The following is a 21,047-nucleotide window of genomic DNA, read 5'->3' as shown; positions in this document are numbered from 1 at the left end:
TGTGTTATTTTTGTCCATAGAATTTATATTTTTTTCTTTATTTTTATCTGCCTATATTCCTGCTCCTCTGCCCTGAATGAAGCTCCATTAGGGCAGATGTCTTTTATTCTGTTTGTTCACTGCTGTTTTCCCAAAACTGAATAGATCCTGACAGAGTGGTCACTCAGATAGTTGCTGAATGGATTGGTTAGGGTTCTGATTATAATGCCATTGTTTAAAATATTACACATTATATTTATTAAGATGATTTTCTTCAATGAAGAAATGACAGTATACTGAAGTTTATATGAACTTGACATTTCTTAAGAGCATTCCATGCTAAGGCACAGAATGTGCCTTCAGATCAGGTGATTTCTTGTATTTTGCTGCTTATTAACATCAAAGTGTAAGAACCCTGCTAGATTAATTTGCTAATTATTCTTTTATGCCACAGGTGATATTATTTCATATAAATACCCACATACAGAAATGAACGTATATATACTTTCTTGCATTTGTGCTAGAAGTACTTCTGGAAAGTTGGCTTGAGCTACTTTATAGCAACTTAAGATAAAGAGAAAGCTTTGAAATCCATTTCAACTGCTCTTCAAATAAATATTAGAGCTCTCTTAATTTTTAGCAGTAACTTATTTTCAGATGTAAAACTTCAGATCCTACATTAATTTTTTTTTTAATTCTGGAAGGATATGACTTAAGTGGGTGTATAATACAGAGTAAATTTGAAGAAGATAATATATTTTCTCCAAATGCAAAATAATTTTTTCTGAGACATTTCCCAAATTAACAGGAGAAAATTATCTGGTAATGGGATCACAAACTGCAGTTGTCATGTGAAAAAATATAGCTAAGAAGAAGTTAATTATGACACAGTTATCTTATTTCAGTAGTTAGAACTGCAGATGTAAGAACTAGAGATTTAAGACTCCAGAGCTTCAACATTGATATCCAGCACTTTCTCGTTGGGAGCATGACTTCTTATGAGGGTTCTTCAGCTTTATATACGAATATGATTGGGAATATCATGGTCTTCAGTGTGAGTGTCTCAAATACAGTGAATAAAATTGTTATACATGAGTAAGTTTTTCATATGGTTATCTACATATAGTTTAGCTTTTTATCTATATTGATTCAAACAGTGTATGACCAATTATCTTAACCAGTGATTCTCAAAAGCCCAAACCAATATTCATTCATTCTAGAAAGCCAAAGCCAACAGGAATAAATAAGGCACAAAAGCATCCAGTCATCTAGTAAAATGGATTGTAGGTATTTCCTTTATAACATGATCCTTGAGGAAAGGGCTTATTTTCAAGTTCAAACCATAGAATATTCCAAAGCTGGGAAATTTAGATGGGTGGTACCCCACAAATGAGCTTATACATGAATATACTTATAGGTATTCAAGTTTTTTCTCTTTATTTTATGTAAGTACTGATATGGATCCTGAAAGACCCTAAGTGCTATTTCACTTTTTGTTTGCATTTTTGTTTTAGCACCTGAAGGTTTCTGTTCCTGATGAAATATCAGTAGATCTAGGTAAGTCTGGAGCACCAGTGTGCCAGAGGATTGCATCTCTGTAGATAGGTAGCTCAGCTCCTCTCTAGAGGTTTTATCTGTTACACAGTGACGAGTAGGTCATATGAATCACAACAGTAAAAGAGCCTATAATACAATTCAGAGTAAATGAAATGTGAGTTCTAAGATTAAAATACTTAAAATATGTTGAGTATCTCTTTATCTTACTTTAAGTTTACACCAAGTAGTGCCAGTTACAATGCACAGAATGTGCCTTTAGATCAGGTGATTTCTTGTATTTATGCAGAAAAAAGACGACCAGAGCTTATTCCTGAGGATCTACATCGCCACTATATCCAGACTATGCAAGAAAGAGTCCACCCAGAAGTTCAGAGGCACTTGGAAGATTTTCGGTAAGCCCTGTGGTCAACAGAAGCTGATATGGTTGTCCTGAATTAGTTTTCTTTCTAGGTAGGAAAAGGTTATACATTCCTTGGCATAACATGTGGTCTCTATCACTGTTACTAAAACCTAATGAAGTTCTGGCGTCGAAAGCTTGGCATGGTACTGAGAGTGCATGGTCCCCGTTCCTTATGGCTGGCAGGAATTGAGCTTAGTACCTGTCTGTGCCAAGTGTGTCCTTCGGGATATGTGTTCTGTTGAGTGACTTCCTCTAGAATTTTCTTCCTCCAGTGTCCCAGGTGACATGGGCCCCCAAATAGAAAATCATGACATTTTACCTGTTGCTAGAAGTTCATAACTATGGAAACTCCGATGAAGCGTCTCCAGAGGGAGATAGTTACCCTCTAGGTAACTCAGGAAATTACCCTCTAGGCTGCCTCAGGAAATTTCTCCTATTCCCTTTAGGCAGAAGCGCAGCATGGGGCTGACCCTGGCTGAAAGTGAACTGACTAAACTTGATGTAGAGCGAGACAAGGACCGGTTAACTTTGGAGAAGGAACGGGCATGTGCAGAACAGATTGTTGCCAAAATTGAAGAAGTGTTGTAAGTAATAGAAATACATGTAGAAACGCCCTCTCTACTGAGATGATAATTATGTGTAAAGTACATTTGAACAAATTTAGAAAGGGTGTCAGGTTGTTTATGTACAGCTGTTTGCCTTGTGATAATACTTGAGAAGCTGGAATCTTAAGTTTATGCTGATATCGTAGATGACGTTCTTGTATTTCTTTTTCTGGGTATTGCTAAAATGAGTAACTGTTGAATTTCTAGCTGATCAAAAACAGGTTGAATACTTACATTGGCTTTAATTCACAGGCTTTGGAAATGTTTCTTGGTATAAAACATTTATAGCAAGTTGATGATGAAAAAATGATCCTTCAGGGATCACAATTTTTCTGATATATCATTACAGGTGACAGAGACTTAGAGTGGGTCCCAAAGCATTTACTGTGCCACAGGGGCTTCCCTGGTGGCTCAGATGGTAAAGAATCTGCCTGCAGTGTGGAAGACCTGGGTTTGATCCTGGGTCGGGAAGATCCCCTGGAGAAGGGAATGGCTATCCACTGCAGTATTCTTGCCTGGAGAATTCCATGAACTTGACTCTATTTTGTTGATCAGTTATCTGAGTTTAGTAACAACTCTTTTATTAAACTGTAATATTTCATTTTAAATGCTTTTATTTTTAGGATGACTGCTCAGGCTGTAGAAGAAGAAAAGAGGTAATGTAACTATTTTTTCCTAGAATTTTAAAGACCAAAAAAAAAAAAGAAACTGTCTTTTCTCCTGTCCTAAATTAAGATTTATTTCTTTTAACTTAAAAATACAGACTGTCTCTGGTGGCTTGTATTTTATGTGACTAATATTCTAGTATCTTGAGTAGAATCTTTACTGGTCACAGTGAGTAGATAGCTCTTTATGTTTCACTTGATGAATTCTAAGACTTTGAGCAAGGGGGTTTTGGAAGTCATTTGATATCTTTATTTACCCACTGTCCCTTCCCAGAAGTCTTATTTTACTTAATCCTTTCTCCCCCAGTTCGACAATGCAGTATGTTATTCTCATGTACATGAAACATTTGGGAGTAAAAGTGAAAGAACCTCGAAATTTGGAGCACAAGCGAGGTCGGATTGGATTCCTTCCAAAAATCAAGGTAAAACTGGAGTAATAACAGTGTGTTCAGGTCGCCATGCTTCTTATGTCTGACTGCACGGCTTTCCTTCTTCTTAGTGTTTACTTTTTCAGCAAATTAGTGCTAAGCATGCCAGCAGGAATAAGATACGGTCCCTGTTCTCAAGAAACTCAAAATCCAGTGAGAAATCCAGGCGTACGAACTAACTGTTAGATGATATGAAAAGTGAAAACAGGAGTTTACACAGAGAGCCATCTTCAGCTTTGTTTCGACCCCATGCTTTTCCTTTACGGTTCCTCTCGATGTTTATAATTGTTTATGTTGTTAGATTGTAAAGCTGGATGAAGATAAGGGCCTCCTCCTTCGTTGTACCCCATCTTTTAGCATTGTGCCTTCAGACATTATTAGTTTAGCAAATATTATTCAAGAGATGAATGAGTTACTTAAAACAAGCTCCCAGTAAATGTGTTGTAAAAATACCTTTTACTTTCCAAAATTGTCAGCTCTGAAGGGTTTGAAAAGGCATCTTGAGTTTGAAGTGTACATAGTGCTGTGTGCCAGCTTCCAACGAGCGCCCGTTGTGTGTCTTTAATTTACATGTGGCCAGTTTCTTTCAACCTGACCATTAGGATTGTGCGTCTCTTACCTCTTTGATTGTACCTTGATTCTAGCAAAGTATGAAGAAAGATAGAGAAGGCGAAGAAAAGGGGAAGCGAAGAGGATTCACCAGCATCCTGGGACCCCCTAGGAGACCAAGCCGCCACGACAACAGCGCAAGTAAGTTGAAGTCTGAAATGCTGCATTCCCACCATTCCATGCCGTCTTTAGATCAGAGGCTCATTCAGCTAGGTTGGGTTGCTGGAGAAAGATGTTCTAGAAATGTTTCCACTGAACCTCCACTGTTTTCTATTCAGTGTCATTTCTAAACCCCCGGTGTTCAGTTAGACTTCACAGTTGTCGTAAGTGTTTAATGGCAGTAGAACATCCCATCAGCTGTTCATAACATAATTTACTTACCTGTTCTGACTTTGTTGCGTTCACTTTCTGATTGTTAAATTCATAAAACAAAATGTACACAAACTTCACCATCATACTTTGTCTTTTTGTACATACGTGACTCATTTTCTCCATACTTAACTGTTCTCCACCTCTTCATTGTGCTTTATTTCCTGATGTCCCGCCACCCTCAGGCCTAGTGGAGAGATGCTCTCCTAGAGAGGGCTACAGGAGAAGTAGAGGTGGTGCTATGGGAGAGAAATTAGGTCCTGCAGTGGTCCTCACATTAGGCAGCACCACATTTCAAAATACTGGCACAGTTGGAGTTGGGGGCGGGTGTTGTGATCCAGCAAAGCTGAGTGTCCCACCCTATGAAGAATCCTCATTCAAATGTCAGTGGTGCCCCTTGTTGAGAAACACTGAGAAGATGAAGGAAATCTTTAGAGAAGAGGTTGAGGAGAATGGAAAACTTAACCATCTGTTAAAGGGATTCAGAAGAAGAATTGTAGGACTTAGGGAAGGAAGAATTTTAGGATTAGAGATATAACGAGCTATGTGAAGATGTGCACAGCTCTGGGGTGCTTCTTATGGTGACTGATGTAAACACTGGTAACAGGCAGGATGGGGATTATTCTGCATGGTCTCTGAGGCATGTCATGATGAAATTGTGAGTGTTAGGGAGGAGTGGGGTAGAGGCTTGCTAAGAGTTCACAGAGCCAGCGGGCTTCATCTTCACTCTGACAGAGGAATACAGCTTTGTGGTGTATCCATCTCTGTCTGTCGGTATCCCCTCTCCCCACACCCAGTGCTGGTCTTCTCAGCTCCTTTTCTCATGACCCTTCTTCCTCTGCCTCTTCTCTCTCCCCCTCATCTTCTACCATCTCCCACCCTTTTCTCCTCCTCCTCTTTCACTCTTCCCTGCCTTTCTCTCTATCTCCATGGCCCACCTCCTTCCTTCTCTTTCTTTCTTCTTTACTTTTTTTCTCCCTTCCTTCCTATCTTTCTATCTCTCTCTCTCTTCCTCACTCTATGTAATTCTTGTTCTGTGTTTCTAGGGCCCACCATGTTCTTTCTGAATTCTTTTCATCATCTTCTTTAAAGCTGTTTTGCCACATGATTACTAGCCGTTGCTTTCTGTTCAGTTGGCAGAGCCATGGAACTGCAGAAGCAGCGCCACCCTAAGCACTTGTCCACACCCTCATCTGTGAGTCCTGAACCTCAGGATTCTGCGAAGCTGCGCCAGAGTGGGTCAGCAAGTGAAGGAGCAGACACTGGATACCTGCCAGCCAATTCCACGTCCTCCATGGTTGCAGGGGCCACTCTTTCCCAGGAAGGAGGGAAAGAGAATGATATGGGTGAGCTAATGCTGTCATTCAACTTAGCTAAGCATCAGGATTTTAAAACAACCATACTAAGAAATAGAGGGGCAGATTATTTGAATCAGGACTGAGTCACAGTTTAAAGATTTTAGTATCCTATAACCAGTGACAAATCTATTCTGAATGGTAATTTTGAGTTATTATCCATTCAGAAAATATTTATGGAGTTTTCTGTCAGGCATTATCTCTGTAGCAAACATTAGCATGCGAGAATTATACATAGATTTTTGCCCCATGTAGCTTAGCCTTCTGGGGAAGTAGTCATAAATACCATAAATAAAATACTCAAGTTATGGGGAGTGTTGAGAGGACTGGTCAGAAGTTAGAAGCATATACAGTAGGTCCTTGTCTTTGTGACCCTGTGGACTGTAGCCCACCAGGCTCCTCCATCCATGGGGTTCTCCAGGCAAGAATACTGGAGTGGGTTGCCATTTCCTTCTCCAGGGGATCTTCCTGACCCAGGGATGGAACCCAGGTCTCCCGCATTGCAGGCAGACGCTTTAACCTCTGAGCCAGCAGGGAAGCTCAGTATGTATATCAGTAAAAATTATTCTGTATTTAAGAATATTATGAATATAAAATTGATAGAATAAAAACAACAAAAAATAAGAAAAGTAAAAGTAAGTTAGAGGCAGATATGTTTATGTGCGATGCATCTAAAGAAGACTTTTAAAAAATCTGAGATACTGGGTTTTTTTTTTTAATACTAAGGGGAAGCCAATTGAGAGAAAGAGGTTAAAAATGTGGGAAATGGACTATATAACCAATAGAAAACAAGTTTTGAGAAGGAGAGAAGCAGTGCTATGCAGAGTATATGTGAAGGGCAAGGTTATTAGCTGAGAGTGAGGATTTAGTGAGAAGGGCAAGAGGATTTGAAGAGTAAAGAAAGATAGGAAGTAATTGTAGGTAACTGAGAAAAGAGCTTATTACCGTATTTCTTCATGCTTGTTATAATCGGTTTCTTAAGCAAGTGAGCTGGGAGAAATAGGTCCTTGTATTTGGAGAAGGAAATACCCGTTTGTATTGGTGATTTTGGAAGCAGTTCAGTTTCTGGTATGACAAAACCAAGGGTGGATCCGTGGGAGTGGTCACTGAGGTTGCATAGAGAGGGTTACTAGTGATGAAGCAGGTGAGGCACCAAAGAGCCAAAGGTTTAGATATGTTTATAGGCATAGATTTTGTGGTGGCCGCATTTGATAATAGCATGGAGAGGAAAATTGTGAGCCAGCAGCCAAAGGTTCAGTGTTGCTAGATGGCTCTTGGTAATGACAACATGACATTATTCAGAGTGAGCGCCTCAGTGGAGCAAGGGATTTTTGTAAGTAGGGTAATAGTCTAAAAGTAGTCCTTAGGAAAAAGAAGAGTCTCTGTCTCATCACCCTGCAGTACATGGAATATGACGGAAACATCAGTCTCTATTTGAGGGGCCTGTAGCAGAAGACAAAGAAGTAGCAGTGACGTTTGTAGAAAAGCCTGGAGGTTCAGTCTTACATGGAATTCTGAAGATGTTGGACTGAGTAATGCCTTAATTCATGGCTGTCGTGTCTCACTGAAATAAAAGAATGGGAGGTAATGAATAAAGAAAAAGCAAAAAGAGGAAAGAAGCCGAGGAAGAGAAGATATTCTTATTCATAAGAGATTTCCATAAATTTGGGGGAGATTAATGGGATGGAGAAGGCAATGGCATCCCACTCCAGTACTCTTGCCTGGAAAATCCCATGGACGGAGGAGCCTGGTAGGCTGCAGTCCATGGGGTCGCTAGGAGTCGGACACGACTGAGCAACTTCACTTTCACTTTTCACTTTCATGCACTAGAGAAGGAAATGGCAACCCACTCCAGTGTTCTTGCCTGGAGAATCCCAGGGACGGGGGAGCCTGGTGGGCTGCCCATCTGTGGCGTTGCACAGAGTCGGACACGACTGAAGCGACTTAGCAGCAGCAGCAGCAATGGGCACGAGTGGTTTGATGGATGAAAGGACATAAAGGAAGTAGGAGCCCATAGTTCGTGTAAGGAGTCCAAGGTAGGAGCCAGTCTGTCCATTGGAACCCAAAAGAGACCTTGGGCTTAGAGTTGTCATATGAGTCACAGAGTGCATGAGGAAGAAGTAAAACTGAAAATGATGAATTCACATCTATAATCAAAACAGTTCTGTCAGCAACTTCTGATTTTTACATTACAGAATATAAGCAGTCATTCCTGTATCAGAAGAAAATGAATATGTTCTTTGTTACAGAAGTTGAAGTCAGACTGATTATATTCTTTACAGCCGGAGATGGAGAAGGTTATACAGTCTGCAAAAACAAGACCTAAAGCTGACTGTAGCTCAGATCATAAGCTTCTCATTGCAAAATTCAGGCTTAAACGAAGTAGGGAAAATGACTATGTCATTCATGTATGACCCAAGTCAAATCCCTTATGGTTTTACAGTGGAGGTGATGAACAGTTCAAGGGATGAGATCTGGTAGACAGAGTGTCTGAAGAACTGTGGACAGAGGTTCATAACATTGTACAGGAGGTGGTGACCAAAACCATCCCAAAGAAAAAGAAATACAAGAAGGCAAAGTGATTGTCTGAAGAGGCCTTACAAATAGCTGAGCAAAGAAGAGAAGCGAAAGGCAAAGTAGAAGGGGAAAGATATACCCAACTGAATGCAGATTTCCAGAGAATATCAAGGAGAGATAAGAAAGCCTTCTTAAATGAACAGTGCATAGAAATAGAGGGAAAACAATAGAATGAGAAAGTCTAGAGAGCTCGTCAAGAAAATTGATGATACCAGGGGAACATTTCATGTAAAGATGGGAACAATAAAGGACAGAAACAGCAGGGACCTAACAAGCAAAAGCTATTAAGAGGTGGCAAGAATACACAGAAGAACTCTATAAAAAAGGTATTAATGACCCAGATAACTATGATGGTGTGATCACTCACCCAGAGCCAGACATCCTGGAGTGTGAAGCCAAGTGGGCCTTTGGAAGCATTACTATGAACGAAGCTAGTGGAGGTGATGGAATTCCAATTGAGCTCTTTCAAATCTTAAAAGATGATGCTGTGAAAGGACTGCCCTCAATATGCCAGCAAATTTGGAAAACTCAACAGTGGCCACGGGTCTGGAAAAGGTCAGTCTTCGTTCCAATCCCAAAGAAGGGCAATGCCAAAGAATGTTCAATCTACCATACAGTTGTGTTCATTTCATATTGATAGTAAGGTAATGTTCAAAATCCTTCAAGCTAGGCTTCAATAGTATTTGAATCAAGAACTTCCAGATATACAAGCTGAATTTAGAAAAGGCAGAGGAACCAGAGATCAAATTGCCAACATCCATTGGATCATAGAAAAAGCAAGGGAATTACAGAAAAACATCAACTTCTGCTTCATTGACTATACTAAAAGCCTTTGACTGTGTGGATCACAACAAACTGTGGAGAATTCTTACAGAGATGGGAATACCAGACCACCTTACCTGAAAAAGCTGTATGCAGGTCAAGAAGGAACAGTTAGAACCAGACATGGAACAACAGACTGGCTCAAAATTGGGAAAGGAGTACGTCAAGGCTGTGTATTGTCACACTGCTTATTTAACTTATATGCAGAGTACCTTATGCAAAACGCTGGACTGGATGACTCACAAGCTAGAATCAAGATTGCAGGGAGAAATATCAACAATCTCAGATATGCAGATGATAACCACCCTGATGGCAGAAAGTGAAGAGGAACTAAAGAGCATCTTCATGAGAATGAAAGCGTGAAAAAGCTGGCTTAAAACTCAGCATTCAAAAAACTAAGATCATGGCATCTGGTCCCATCACTTCATGGCAAATAGATGGGGAAAAAGTGGAAACAGTGGCAGATTTTATATTCTTTGGCTCCAAAATCACTGTGGATGGTGACTGCAGCCATGAAATGAAAAGATGCTTGCTCCTTGAAAGCAAAACTGTGCCAAACATAGACAGTGTATTAAAAAGCAGAGACATCACTTTGCCGACAAAGATCCATAGAGTTAAAGGTATGGTTTTTCCAGTAGTCATCTACATATGTGAGAATTGGACCATGAAGAAGACTGAGTGCTGAAGAAAAACTGATGCTTTCAAATTGTGTTGCTGGAGAAAGCTCTTGAGAGTCCCTTGGACAGCAAGGAGATCAAACAGTCAATCCTAAAGGAAATCAACCCTGAATATTTACTGGAAGAACTGATGCTGAAGCTGAAGTTCCAATACTTGGCCACCTGATGTGAAGAGCTGACTCATTGGAAAAGACACTGATGATGGGAAGGATTGAGGGCAGGGGGAGAAGGGAGCGACAGAGGGTGAGATGGTTGGATGGCATCACTGACTCAGTGGACAAGAGTTTGAGCAAACTCGGAGAGACAGTGAAGGACAGAGAAGCCTGGCATGCTGCAGTCCATGGGGTCACAAAGAGTTGGACATGACTTGGCACAAGCTAAGTGAATTGTGTAAGGCTATGGTACACAGTTCTTAAGTCCTCCATGCTATTAGTGCCCTGAAGCTAACTTTAGGGGACCTAAAGCCTGGCAGTAGGCATGCCAGGGGCTTATGCCACTCAGAGGAGCTTCTAGCTGAAAGGATCCTACTTCTACATAGCAGAATAGGAAAGTCAAGTCAGCTGCTAAGTCTTGCATTCTTAACAAATGTGCAGCATTACTCACTTTTGGCAGAAGTTATTAGAGTCAAGACCTAAGATAATCAGATCAGATCAGATCAGATCAGTCGCTCAATCGTGTCCGACTCTTCGCGACCCCATGAATCGCAGCACGCCAGGCCTCCCTTTCCATCACCAACTCCTGGAGTTCACTGAGACACACGTCCATCGAGTCAGTGATGCCATCCAGCCATCTCATCCTCTGTCGTCCCCTTCTCCTCCTGCCCCCAATCCCTCCCAGCATCAGAGTCTTTTCCAATGAGTCAACTCTTTGCATGAGGTGGCCAAAGTACTGGAGTTTCAGCTTTAGCATCATTCCTTCCAAAGAAATCCCAGGGCTGATCCTCCTTCAGAATGGACTGGTTGGATCTCCTTGCAGTCCAAGGGCCTCTCAAGAGTCTTCTCCAACACCACAGTTTAAAAGCATCAATTCTTCGGCGCTCAGCCTTCTTCACAGTCCAACTCTCACATCCATACATGACCACAGGAAAAACCATACCACCAAACCTATTCGGGGCATAAAGAGGAAAATACAAAATAAACAGAAAAACTGCCACTAGCAGAAAACAATTTAGGTAATAAGTAAGAACTTATAAAAATACCTCCAAATTAGATAGTATTCTTGAAGAAATTAAAGAGGTTATTATATCTAAAGTAAGAATAGCATGTTATGAAAAAGGAGCAGAGACCAAGAAGTCTTAATACAACTGTTATATATAATAACTGTTTTATTAGTTATCAATTGCTTTGTAATAAATTATCCCAAAACTTAATGGCGTAACACACAAAAAATATTTACTACTTCACATTTTTGGTGTGTGAGGAGCTCAGGAGCACCTTAGCTAGGCAGTTTTGGGTTGGACTCTCTCATAAAGTTGTAGTCAGGATGTCAGCCAGCCATGTAAAAGCTTAACAGGGCCAAGAGACCTGCTTCTGTGCTTCCACAGGTGGCTGATGACAGGAAGACTTCATGATTGAAACATGAAGCAAACAGAGGCATAATCTGAAAGTGACTGATGGAGTGTATGACTTTAATGTAATAAACATTCTATTTCATGTGACCTAGGAGTTGTAGCATTGGACCAGTAGAAAAGAAAACATAATCCTAACCTAACATGCCTCTTAACCTGGCAAGAAAAATATGTATAGGGTATGTTGTATTACAATATGTGTATGGTCACAATAATGTAAGTACACTATTTTTTTTTCAGACTCTTAGAATCAGCCTATTAGGTGAAGCATAGAATATTTTTAGTTGTGGCTGCAGATCAGAATGGAAATGTAAAAAATCCTCTTAAGGATACAAGTAAAAATGTAACTGAAAGACATGAAAGGTAAAAGGAAAGAAACACAATTAAAGAGAAGGATACGGACACAAATACCTAATGTGACATAGAGGAAAGTTAAGAGACTTAACGCCTTGTTGGAACAAATATATATATAATTCCATCATGTAAACTTAGGGAGTAACAGATAACTAGGAATAATAATATAGATGTTAAAGAATGGGAAGAAAAAAAGGAAGGGAAGTGAAAATGGGATGAATAAGTGAGCAGACTCTTCAGGGATGAGAAATATGAAGTTATTTGGAGGTAGACCATCATGATAACTAAAATTTGAATGAAGAAGATTGGTACTGATATAGAGAATGTTTCTCCGTATCACGTGCTCTTCCTAGTAGTTGCCGTGTCTTATGTTGATTTTTTTAAAGCTGCGTAAAAATGATGGATGGGGAAGCCTGGCATGCTGCAGTCTTTGGGGTCACAGAGTCGGACACGACTGAGCGACTGAATTGAACTGAACTGAAAAATGATATTCCAGTTTATTTTTTAGTGCATGTTAAAATTTTATGTTAGAATTTTGTTTCTAGCTAACCTGCAGTTGTTTAAGTAAGAATATGACCATGGCTGAGACTGAAGCTTTCTAGGGGACTGAATTTTTTTTTTTTTTTAAATCTTTGTCCTTATGAACAGCATCTGAATGTCTGACTTTTGTCTTTTCAGGATCAAAACAAGCTGGAGAAACGCCAGCATCTGGAGACTCCTTGGATGGCACTCCTCGTACTCCCAACACCATCTTTGATTTCCCACCTCCTCCATTAGACCAGGTGCAGGAGGAAGAATGGGAAGTGGAGAGGTAATTCAGGGGTGTCTTAGGGGTGTTTAGGACATTGTTAAAAGTTTCTCACTGTATAGTATGCCTATACTTAGTAGTGTTTTTTTCTACATGCTTTTTTGGGGAAAGAAATAGAATTTATTGGTAGTAAATATTAGCTACTGAAATGTTTTTTAGTTTATTTGATATTAAGTCATTGCAATATCCAGAAGAGTTATTTATCGGTCACTGTGGTTTAACACAATTTTGAATATCTTTGTCATCAGTTTTTTCATCACCATTTTATTTGTATGTTGACTGTCTATTCTCCATTGTTTTAGAGTGACTGAACATGGGACACCAAAGCCCTTTCGAAAGTAAGTAATCCTAAAGTAGCTTTCAGTGGGCATATTTTAAGAAATATATCTTTTTTCCCTAAAGTCCTAGTTTTAAAGGAAAAAAAGCCCCATGTACAAATCTGTTAGATAGTATAAAAGAAATTTCTTAATAAACACAACTATTTAAAAATTTATGGAAGTGTTTATAACACATGTAAGCTATTTTGTAAGGGAGGATGATGTTTTAGGCTCTGCTAAGTAATACTTCAGAAATCTGACTAATTGACTGTAACATAAAGACTTGTGCTGTCTCCCATTGTCCGTGTGATGTCCTGAAATAGAAATCATTATTTGTTCTTCATTAGGTTTGACAGCATAGCTTTTGGAGAAAGTCAGAGTGAGGATGAACAGTTTGAAAATGACTTAGAGACGGACCCACCCAACTGGCAACAGCTTGTCAGTCGAGAAGTGTTATTGGGACTAAAGCCTTGTGAGATCAAAAGACAGGAAGTAATTAATGGTGAGTTTAATGCATTTTTGTTATTCACATATATTGAGTTTTATTAGAGTTAAACCAACCCCAAACCTTGGAGTTTGCTTCAGAGTTTATACTCAGCGTTTGTTTTGAACAGAGAGGAAATTAATAGATGATCCCTGAACTTTCCAACTTAAAAATGCAAATGATTGTATGATTCTTATTGATAATTTAAAAGGAAAATGTGTTTAGCATTCAAGTTATTTAAAATTCATATCATCATAGATCTTAAACATGAAGAATCATTGAGACAACACTTGTGCCCTCACTTTACTTTCAGGCTCTGTTATTTTTTTGCACGTAGATTATAAATGAGAGAGCCAAGGCTCAGAATAACTAATTGAATTAGTCAGGATCATGCATCTGGTAAGTGATGGGAAGAAAACTAAAATCTAGAAATCTAAAATCTAGAAAACTAAAATCCTTGTGTAATGTGCTTTATTTTACCCTAGCGTATATGACACAGAAGCTGTACCTATTACTATCTTTAAGTTGTGATTTGAATACATATGCTTCCTGTCTCTAGCAACATTGAGACATGGTGAAATTAAAAAGTTTGGCCTCAGAAATGAGAGTCTATAGGCAGGACTTCCCTGGTGGTCCAGTGGTTAAGAATCCACCTGCCAATGCAAGGGACATGGGTTCAGTCCCTGGTCCCGAAGATCCCACACGCCTGTGGGGCAGCTAAGCCTCTGTGCCACAACTCCTGAAGCGTGCGCTCTAGAGTCTGTGCCCTGCAACAGAAGAAGCCACCACAGTAAGAAGCCAATCCGCCGCAACCAGAGAGTAGCCCCTGCTTGCTGCAGCTGGAGAAAGTCCGTGGGCAGCAGCGGCACCCAGTGCAGCCTGCTTAATTAATTAGAGTTAATAGGCAAGTTAGATAACATAGAATGCTATTACTTTTGAAGAGGGTTCAGTTCAAAGACTATGTGATATTTGGATTTACAGTTTTCTAATGTTGTAGTTGTGATTGGTTGGTGCTGGCAACCCATGGATTTTGGAGTACATTGTTATCTTGTAAGTACAGAATAGTTTAAATGATACTTTTCATTTAGCAGTATCCAACTCTTACAGCCAGTATATAGTAGGGTTTCATGGAATTAAGAAGTGACTTCAGAGATACCGTATCCTGTCAAAACTATAAATAATGATTATATTAGTCATTTGGTTCTTAATTTCAGCCAAAGTGTATGTTTGATCTCATTCTAAGTAAGGTAACATTTTATGTTTACTATTTTTCTGCTTAGAATTGTTCTACACTGAAAGAGCTCATGTTCGAACATTGAAGGTTCTAGATCAAGTGTTTTATCAGCGAGTGTCCAGAGAAGGAATTTTGTCACCTTCAGAACTACGGAAAATTTTTTCAAACTTAGAAGATATTCTTCAACTTCACAGTAAGATAAATTGACTCTGATCTTTGTTCCTAACATTTCCAATAGATAAAAGATTGTTGGTATAAAAAGGCACCATAACAGTAAAATCTTATAAATAAATGTATCCATGTTGGCATTCCTGAAAGTTCTATAATTATATGTGAGCATAAGATAAAGAAATAATTGGATCTTTGAATTTCTCCCCAATTCCTTACTTTCACCACATCAACTTTTTTTATTCAGAGTATTAACACAGAACTTAGGGCCTAAAGTCAATGCCTAAGACAAAAAACATAAATAGTTAAAATTAACCTTGGAAATTCCTGATTACTTAGATTATATATGTTTTTTAAAATATATATTCTGTATAATATATGTATAAATATATTTTGTAAGTAGTGATATATAACATATAATCCAAAACATTCAGGAATTAAATTATTTTATGGTTTTGTTGCTTGGAATGCTTGAATGAATACATTAAAAATCAGTGCTGCTGTCTGTCCCTGGTTGTAGTCATCTTGGGCTTTGGAGACAATAGTATCAGTTCCTCTCTCTTTAAGTCACTGTTTCTCCAGGACCCTTACTTTTAGTCTGTCTTTCATTAAGGATGCCATCACCACCTAGCAACACCCACCCACCGAACAGTTGCCTTTTGCTCTTGAGTCTCACCGGTGTGCGTGACACATTTGAGCATGATGATGTCCGTTGCCTGGGAACACACGTTTTGAGAGGAATAGTGGGCAGAGTCACTTGTACAGTCGAAGTTTGTTTTCTTACAAGCATGGCTGGTTACAGATGGAATCTTGAAGTTAAATGCGTATTTGATGCCCCTGTACCGTATATAATGTGCTCGTTTCCACATTATTTTATGCTTTGGCAACTGGTTTTCATATAGAACTAAAAATATGTAGGTGTATAGGAATTATGTCCAGATTTATATTTAAGGCAATTAGAAGCTATGTGGCTTAGTCGCTAAGTCGTGTCCGACTCTTTCAACCCCATGGACCGTAGCCCACCAGGTTCCTCTGTCCATGGGATTTTCTAGGCAAGAATACTGGAGTGGGTTGCCATTTCCTTCTCTGCGGGATCTTCTGGACCCAGGAATTGAACCTGGATCTCCTGCATCGCAGGCAGATTCTTTACTGACTGAACTATGAGGGAAGAAGTCATACTACTCTGAAAATCCTTTTTTTTTTTTAAATTTAGATTCATGATACTACCAGTATCTCAGCCTGAAGTGAATGTATGCTTAATTTTTTTTCATCGTTTTTCTCCCCCTTAGTTGGATTGAATGAGCAAATGAAGGCTATTCGGAAGAGGAATGAGACCTCTGTTATTGATCAGATTGGGGAAGATTTGCTGATATGGGTAAGGACATTGGTGATTTCATTTAAAAATTTTCATATGCATTTGATCAGATTTAAGGTTAAGCTGCTAACCTTCCCAAGTATGCAAACTCATCCTTTAATGTAAAGATAAAAAGGGTCCAAGTGTGTATTCTTAATTAGTCTTCTAATAAGTGCCCATTCAACTGCATGCTCTTTTCTCATCAAATTAAAAATAATAGTTCTTTGTGTTTTAAAGAACGTAGAGTAAAATGGACCTTGATAAAAATAATTTAACTGATGTGGAATTTCAGCTGTCTTTTATTGTCAAAATCTCAGAAATGTACTGTAAAACCCTGGACAATTACAGATTGTGAGCTACCATCACAAAAGCAGAAAAGAGAAAATTACTTAACCTTATTTACAGTATAAGGAAAGAGGGTTCAGAGACTATAGTAGCTGCTTGGCAGATTGCATTTATCTTTCTGGCTGACTCTTTGTCAGCATATACTCACTGTTCTAGGTGCTGGGGATACAGTGGCAGTCAGAACAGATACGGCTCCTGCCCTTGTGGAACTTAGAATCAGTACAGGGAAAAGAATAGTCATTATTTCAAGTGTGATTAATGTTACAAAAAGGGGAGAATACAGGTTATTTTGGGGGACACCTAAACTGGAGCATATAGAAAATCTTCCTACATGAAAGTGGAGTTGATCTAGACGCTTAAAGAAAGTCCTATAGTTAAGCCTATGAGTAATAGTAAAACATGTGACGTTCCCAAAATTTTAACCCTGGTTGAACAGGAACTGTTTAGATATGCCAGCAGATACTTACTTCAGTATGTAGACTGCTTGAGGAAATGCCAAAAGGTTTTGGTAATTTTACAATGATAACTTTTAGAAAGATTAAACACTGATAAATTGACCAAAACAATCTTCATCTTACTCTTTTCTCTGATGGTGAGACCATGACTCAGAATCTACTAATCTATTAGTAGATCTCTTCTTAATGATTAGCCACTTGACATGTAAAACAGGATCAGGGAATCCTAATCCAGTCTCACCTTGCATTTCCTGAACTTTACAAAGCATTTTCTCCTTAGACCCATGCTGGCATTATTGTTGTTAAGGAGACTTAACTTCCTTGAAAATTCAGCTTATTCTGTGGCTACTCTGTGGTCGTGTGACTCATTTTGTTTCTTGATCTCTGAGTTCTGTGGGCTTGGCAGCACACTACCAAACTTGAAATAGAAAATTTGTAGTATGACATAGCGTAGCATCAATTTTCTTCTCCATTTGGATTAAAAAGTTGTGAGTCATATGGACTTAAGATATCTATCTTGATTCTGAAGCAGTTTAATTTACATCTCATATAAATAATGTTTAACACCAAGTGTCAAGTGAGATTCATCATTAATAAAGTACAAAAGTACAGTTGGTCCTCTTGTAATAGCCCTTTGGACTATATAAATATTACATGTGAAAAAGAGATACCTCTTAAAAGTGGGACAGAAAATTTATTTTAGAGCATGTAAAAAGAACTGTATTCTTGACCAGTGTGTTTTGCCTATAAGAGATTGAGGAAAAGCAAAATAGACTAACCAGTTTGGCTAGTTGCTGCTAGGTACAAATGCTTAATTTAGGGCAAAGCATTGGCCAGAAATACTAAAAGCAGAAATCGTAAATAGGTGTCTAGATTTATTTTATCTTTTAAAAATAGTTTTGGAGAGTATTTTTCCAGTATTGGCCCCATGAGATCACCTTATATGTACTTTTGCTGCTAGTAAAACCACTGTAAAACTGCTTGAGCCTGGGGCGTTATTTTCTTTGTAAACCCAGCTGCTGTTAGTAATTGCCTGGTACCTAGATTGACTAACATACCAAAAATTCTGCCAGTCTCATCTCTAAATATGTTGAGTGTCATATTTAAAATAAAAATACAACATTGGAGCAACCTATTAAAACATCACTCTGCGTGCTTCATACTTGAAGAGGAAAGTACTGAGCATTTACCTACAAATGCCCTGTGCTGTGCTGCACTTAGTCACTCAGTCGTGTCCAACTCTTTGCGACCCCATGGACTGTAGCCCACTAGGCCCCTCTGTCCATGGAGTTCTCCAGGCCAGAACAATGGAGTGGATTGCTGTCCTCTTCACCAGGGGAATCTTCCCAACTTAGGGGTCGAATCCGCATCTCTTAACATCTCCTGCGTTGGCAGGTGGGTTCTTTACCAGTAGCACTACCTGGAAAGCCAGTAAAAGTATAATTTTTAGTAAAAGAGGTTCATAGGCTCATGAATCTTCCCTAAGAGGAATTTAAGGGATGGAGCTCCACCTTCTGCATAGGTGAAGCAGAAGTGATTTAATTTTATTGTGACCCAGAGAAGTTATGACCTGCCCTGGATTTCATAAGTAAGAAAGTAAGCTTGAATCCCAAGGATTTTCTTCCTAGAGCAGTAAGATAGTAATTTTTGTGAAGGTGTCAGATTCTAAGAAAATCAAATTGTAATCTCAGTCTTTAAGCATTTCGTGTCTCATATTCCCCAGGTGTCAACCTTTCTGTCAGATTTAGAAGTGGGATAGACTGAAAAGGTTAAGTTGTGGTACGCTGTGAACAAGAAAATATTATACGATGATCAAAAAAGGTCTGGATACATCAGAGTCAGAAGTTTTTTAGTGAAGAATCCTTGATAATCCACATTAAATATGTAGATTTCTGCTCCTTATCACTTGGGGATACTTACTGGGATACTGGAAGGGTTGTGGCTGTCTGTCTTTTTGCCTGGCCTTACATAAGCTCAGTATCCCATTCTGTATTGTGTTCTTTGTGTTCTTGGCACAGTTCAGTGGACCCGGGGAGGAAAAGTTGAAACATGCTGCTGCTACCTTTTGCAGTAACCAACCCTTTGCCCTGGAAATGATCAAGTCTCGCCAGAAAAAGGATTCTCGATTCCAGACTTTTGTGCAAGTGAGTTGAGTGAGTCATGTAACCAAAAAAAAAAAAATGCAGTTTTTTTGGGGGTCAATTACGGAATGAACTAGGGGAATTCTAAGACTAAAATTTTGCATAAGGGTTATATCTATGTTTACATTTTTAAAGCCATACATTATCTCTTAAATTACTGGAGGATATAAAGGTGATACTGTAATGGTGAATTATAAAGAATATATGATGGGACTAAAATATTTGACTTAGAAGATATTGCCTCCACATTGCCTTGGAGATATTGCAGGAAATGGCCATGCACACTATTGAAATAATCCTGTCAAAACCTGAGAAGGGCCTTATAGCCAGCCCAGAGAAGAGTCAAACAGCAGTCATGCTTACTGGGCTATATATTGGTATAGATAACCATCAGCAAACTAGAGCCCGCGGGCCATATCCGGCCTCTTCCCTGTTTTTATAAATTAAGTTTTATTGGAACACAGTTTATTTTGTATTGCTGTAGACAAATCACCACAAATGTTGCAACTTGATGCAGATGTATCATGTCACAGTTTTGTAGTTTAAGAGTACAAATACAGTTTATCTATGTTCTTTCTTCATGCTTTCATCAGGCTGAAATCAAGGTATCACTTGCAGCTGCAGTTCTCACCTGGGACTCTCTTAAGCTCACTAGTTGTCAGCAGAATTCACTTCCTTGTAAATGTATAATCGAGAACCCTGTCTTCTTGCTGTTGTTGGCTAGCAACTGCTCTGGGCTCCTAGCAAGCGCCCAAATCTCTTTGCCACATAGCCCCTGTAGGCAGTTTATGAGATGTGGTGTTCTCTTCCAGGCCAGTAGGAACGTGTCTCTCTGACAGAGCTTGCTTTTAAAGACTCCTCTGATTAAGTTATTCTCACCTAGGACAATCTCCTTTTTGATTGACTCAGAGTTAACTGATAGTCACCTAATCACAGGAGCGATAACCCATCATATTGATAGGTTCTGTCCACACTCAAGGGCAGGGGGTGGGTTATACAGGTTGTACACCAGAAAATTGGAATCTTGGAGGCCTTCTTAGAACTCTACTCCACAGAGCCAAGTTCAATCCTTTAGGTGTTATTTCTGGCTGCTTTTGTGTTAAAACAGCGGAATGGAATAGTTGTGACAGAGACTGATGACATTCAAAGCCACGTCTGGCATATTATTGAGAAGTTTGCAGACCTCTGTTACAGCTGAGCTGATATATCTATATTTATAATCTACTGTGCCTACTTGGAGTGGCAGATAGCAGATTAACTGATTGATTAGCTTTTGGTGGGAAAGCCAATCATTGGAAAACATAACTAGATTTTCTTAGTATGTAAAGATAAAACTTTTTCACAAGAAAGCAGTTCTTAGAGATGATTATGGATGTTCTCAATCCTTGCTTAAACAGATAGCACAGAGCCATTTGCTGAGTGATAAAGGCTACATTATATGATTAAAGAAGAAAACAGAAGTGGAGTGTGCCAGTGGCATGTCCTGGCAGGTTTTAAGTCTTGATTTAATAACCAGAACTGTGATGCTGAACCAGAACTGTATGATGAATATATGGTGCATGTTAGGTAATTATAGTCCTAATAAGAATTACAAATTCACTATTTGCCTTTAATTTTAGGACGCTGAGAGTAATCCACTGTGTCGTCGTTTGCAGCTAAAGGATATCATTCCCACTCAAATGCAGAGGCTTACTAAGTACCCTCTTCTCTTGGACAATATTGCCAAATACACAGGTACAACATTCTCACTGAAATTAAAGAGCTTAAGAGCAACAAC

At 39.1% G+C, this 21,047-nt stretch overlaps 1 protein-coding gene across 2 annotated transcripts in view; it reads left to right on the top strand.

The window, feature by feature from the left end:
* The window catches only part of ARHGEF12 (Rho guanine nucleotide exchange factor 12), a 168,070-nt gene that overhangs the window by 127,584 nt on the left and 19,439 nt on the right, over positions 1-21,047 (top strand). For both annotated transcript variants that reach the window (XM_070384072.1, XM_070384071.1), the window contains 14 exons: positions 1,494-1,536; positions 1,823-1,928; positions 2,383-2,520; positions 3,165-3,197; positions 3,514-3,628; positions 4,279-4,384; positions 5,746-5,958; positions 12,643-12,775; positions 13,075-13,110; positions 13,437-13,591; positions 14,854-15,000; positions 16,265-16,350; positions 19,148-19,273; positions 20,890-21,004. In XM_070384072.1, coding sequence (XP_070240173.1) covers positions 1,494-1,536; positions 1,823-1,928; positions 2,383-2,520; positions 3,165-3,197; positions 3,514-3,628; positions 4,279-4,384; positions 5,746-5,958; positions 12,643-12,775; positions 13,075-13,110; positions 13,437-13,591; positions 14,854-15,000; positions 16,265-16,350; positions 19,148-19,273; positions 20,890-21,004 — 1,552 coding nt within the window. The remainder of the gene's footprint in view (positions 1-1,493; positions 1,537-1,822; positions 1,929-2,382; positions 2,521-3,164; positions 3,198-3,513; positions 3,629-4,278; positions 4,385-5,745; positions 5,959-12,642; positions 12,776-13,074; positions 13,111-13,436; positions 13,592-14,853; positions 15,001-16,264; positions 16,351-19,147; positions 19,274-20,889; positions 21,005-21,047) is intronic.

This window comes from Bos mutus, chromosome 15, assembly GCF_027580195.1.
Source record: "Bos mutus isolate GX-2022 chromosome 15, NWIPB_WYAK_1.1, whole genome shotgun sequence".
Lineage (NCBI taxonomy): Eukaryota > Metazoa > Chordata > Mammalia > Artiodactyla > Bovidae > Bos > Bos mutus.
Note: the sequence above shows the minus strand (reverse complement) of the source record. Positions and strands in the feature narration are given on the sequence as shown.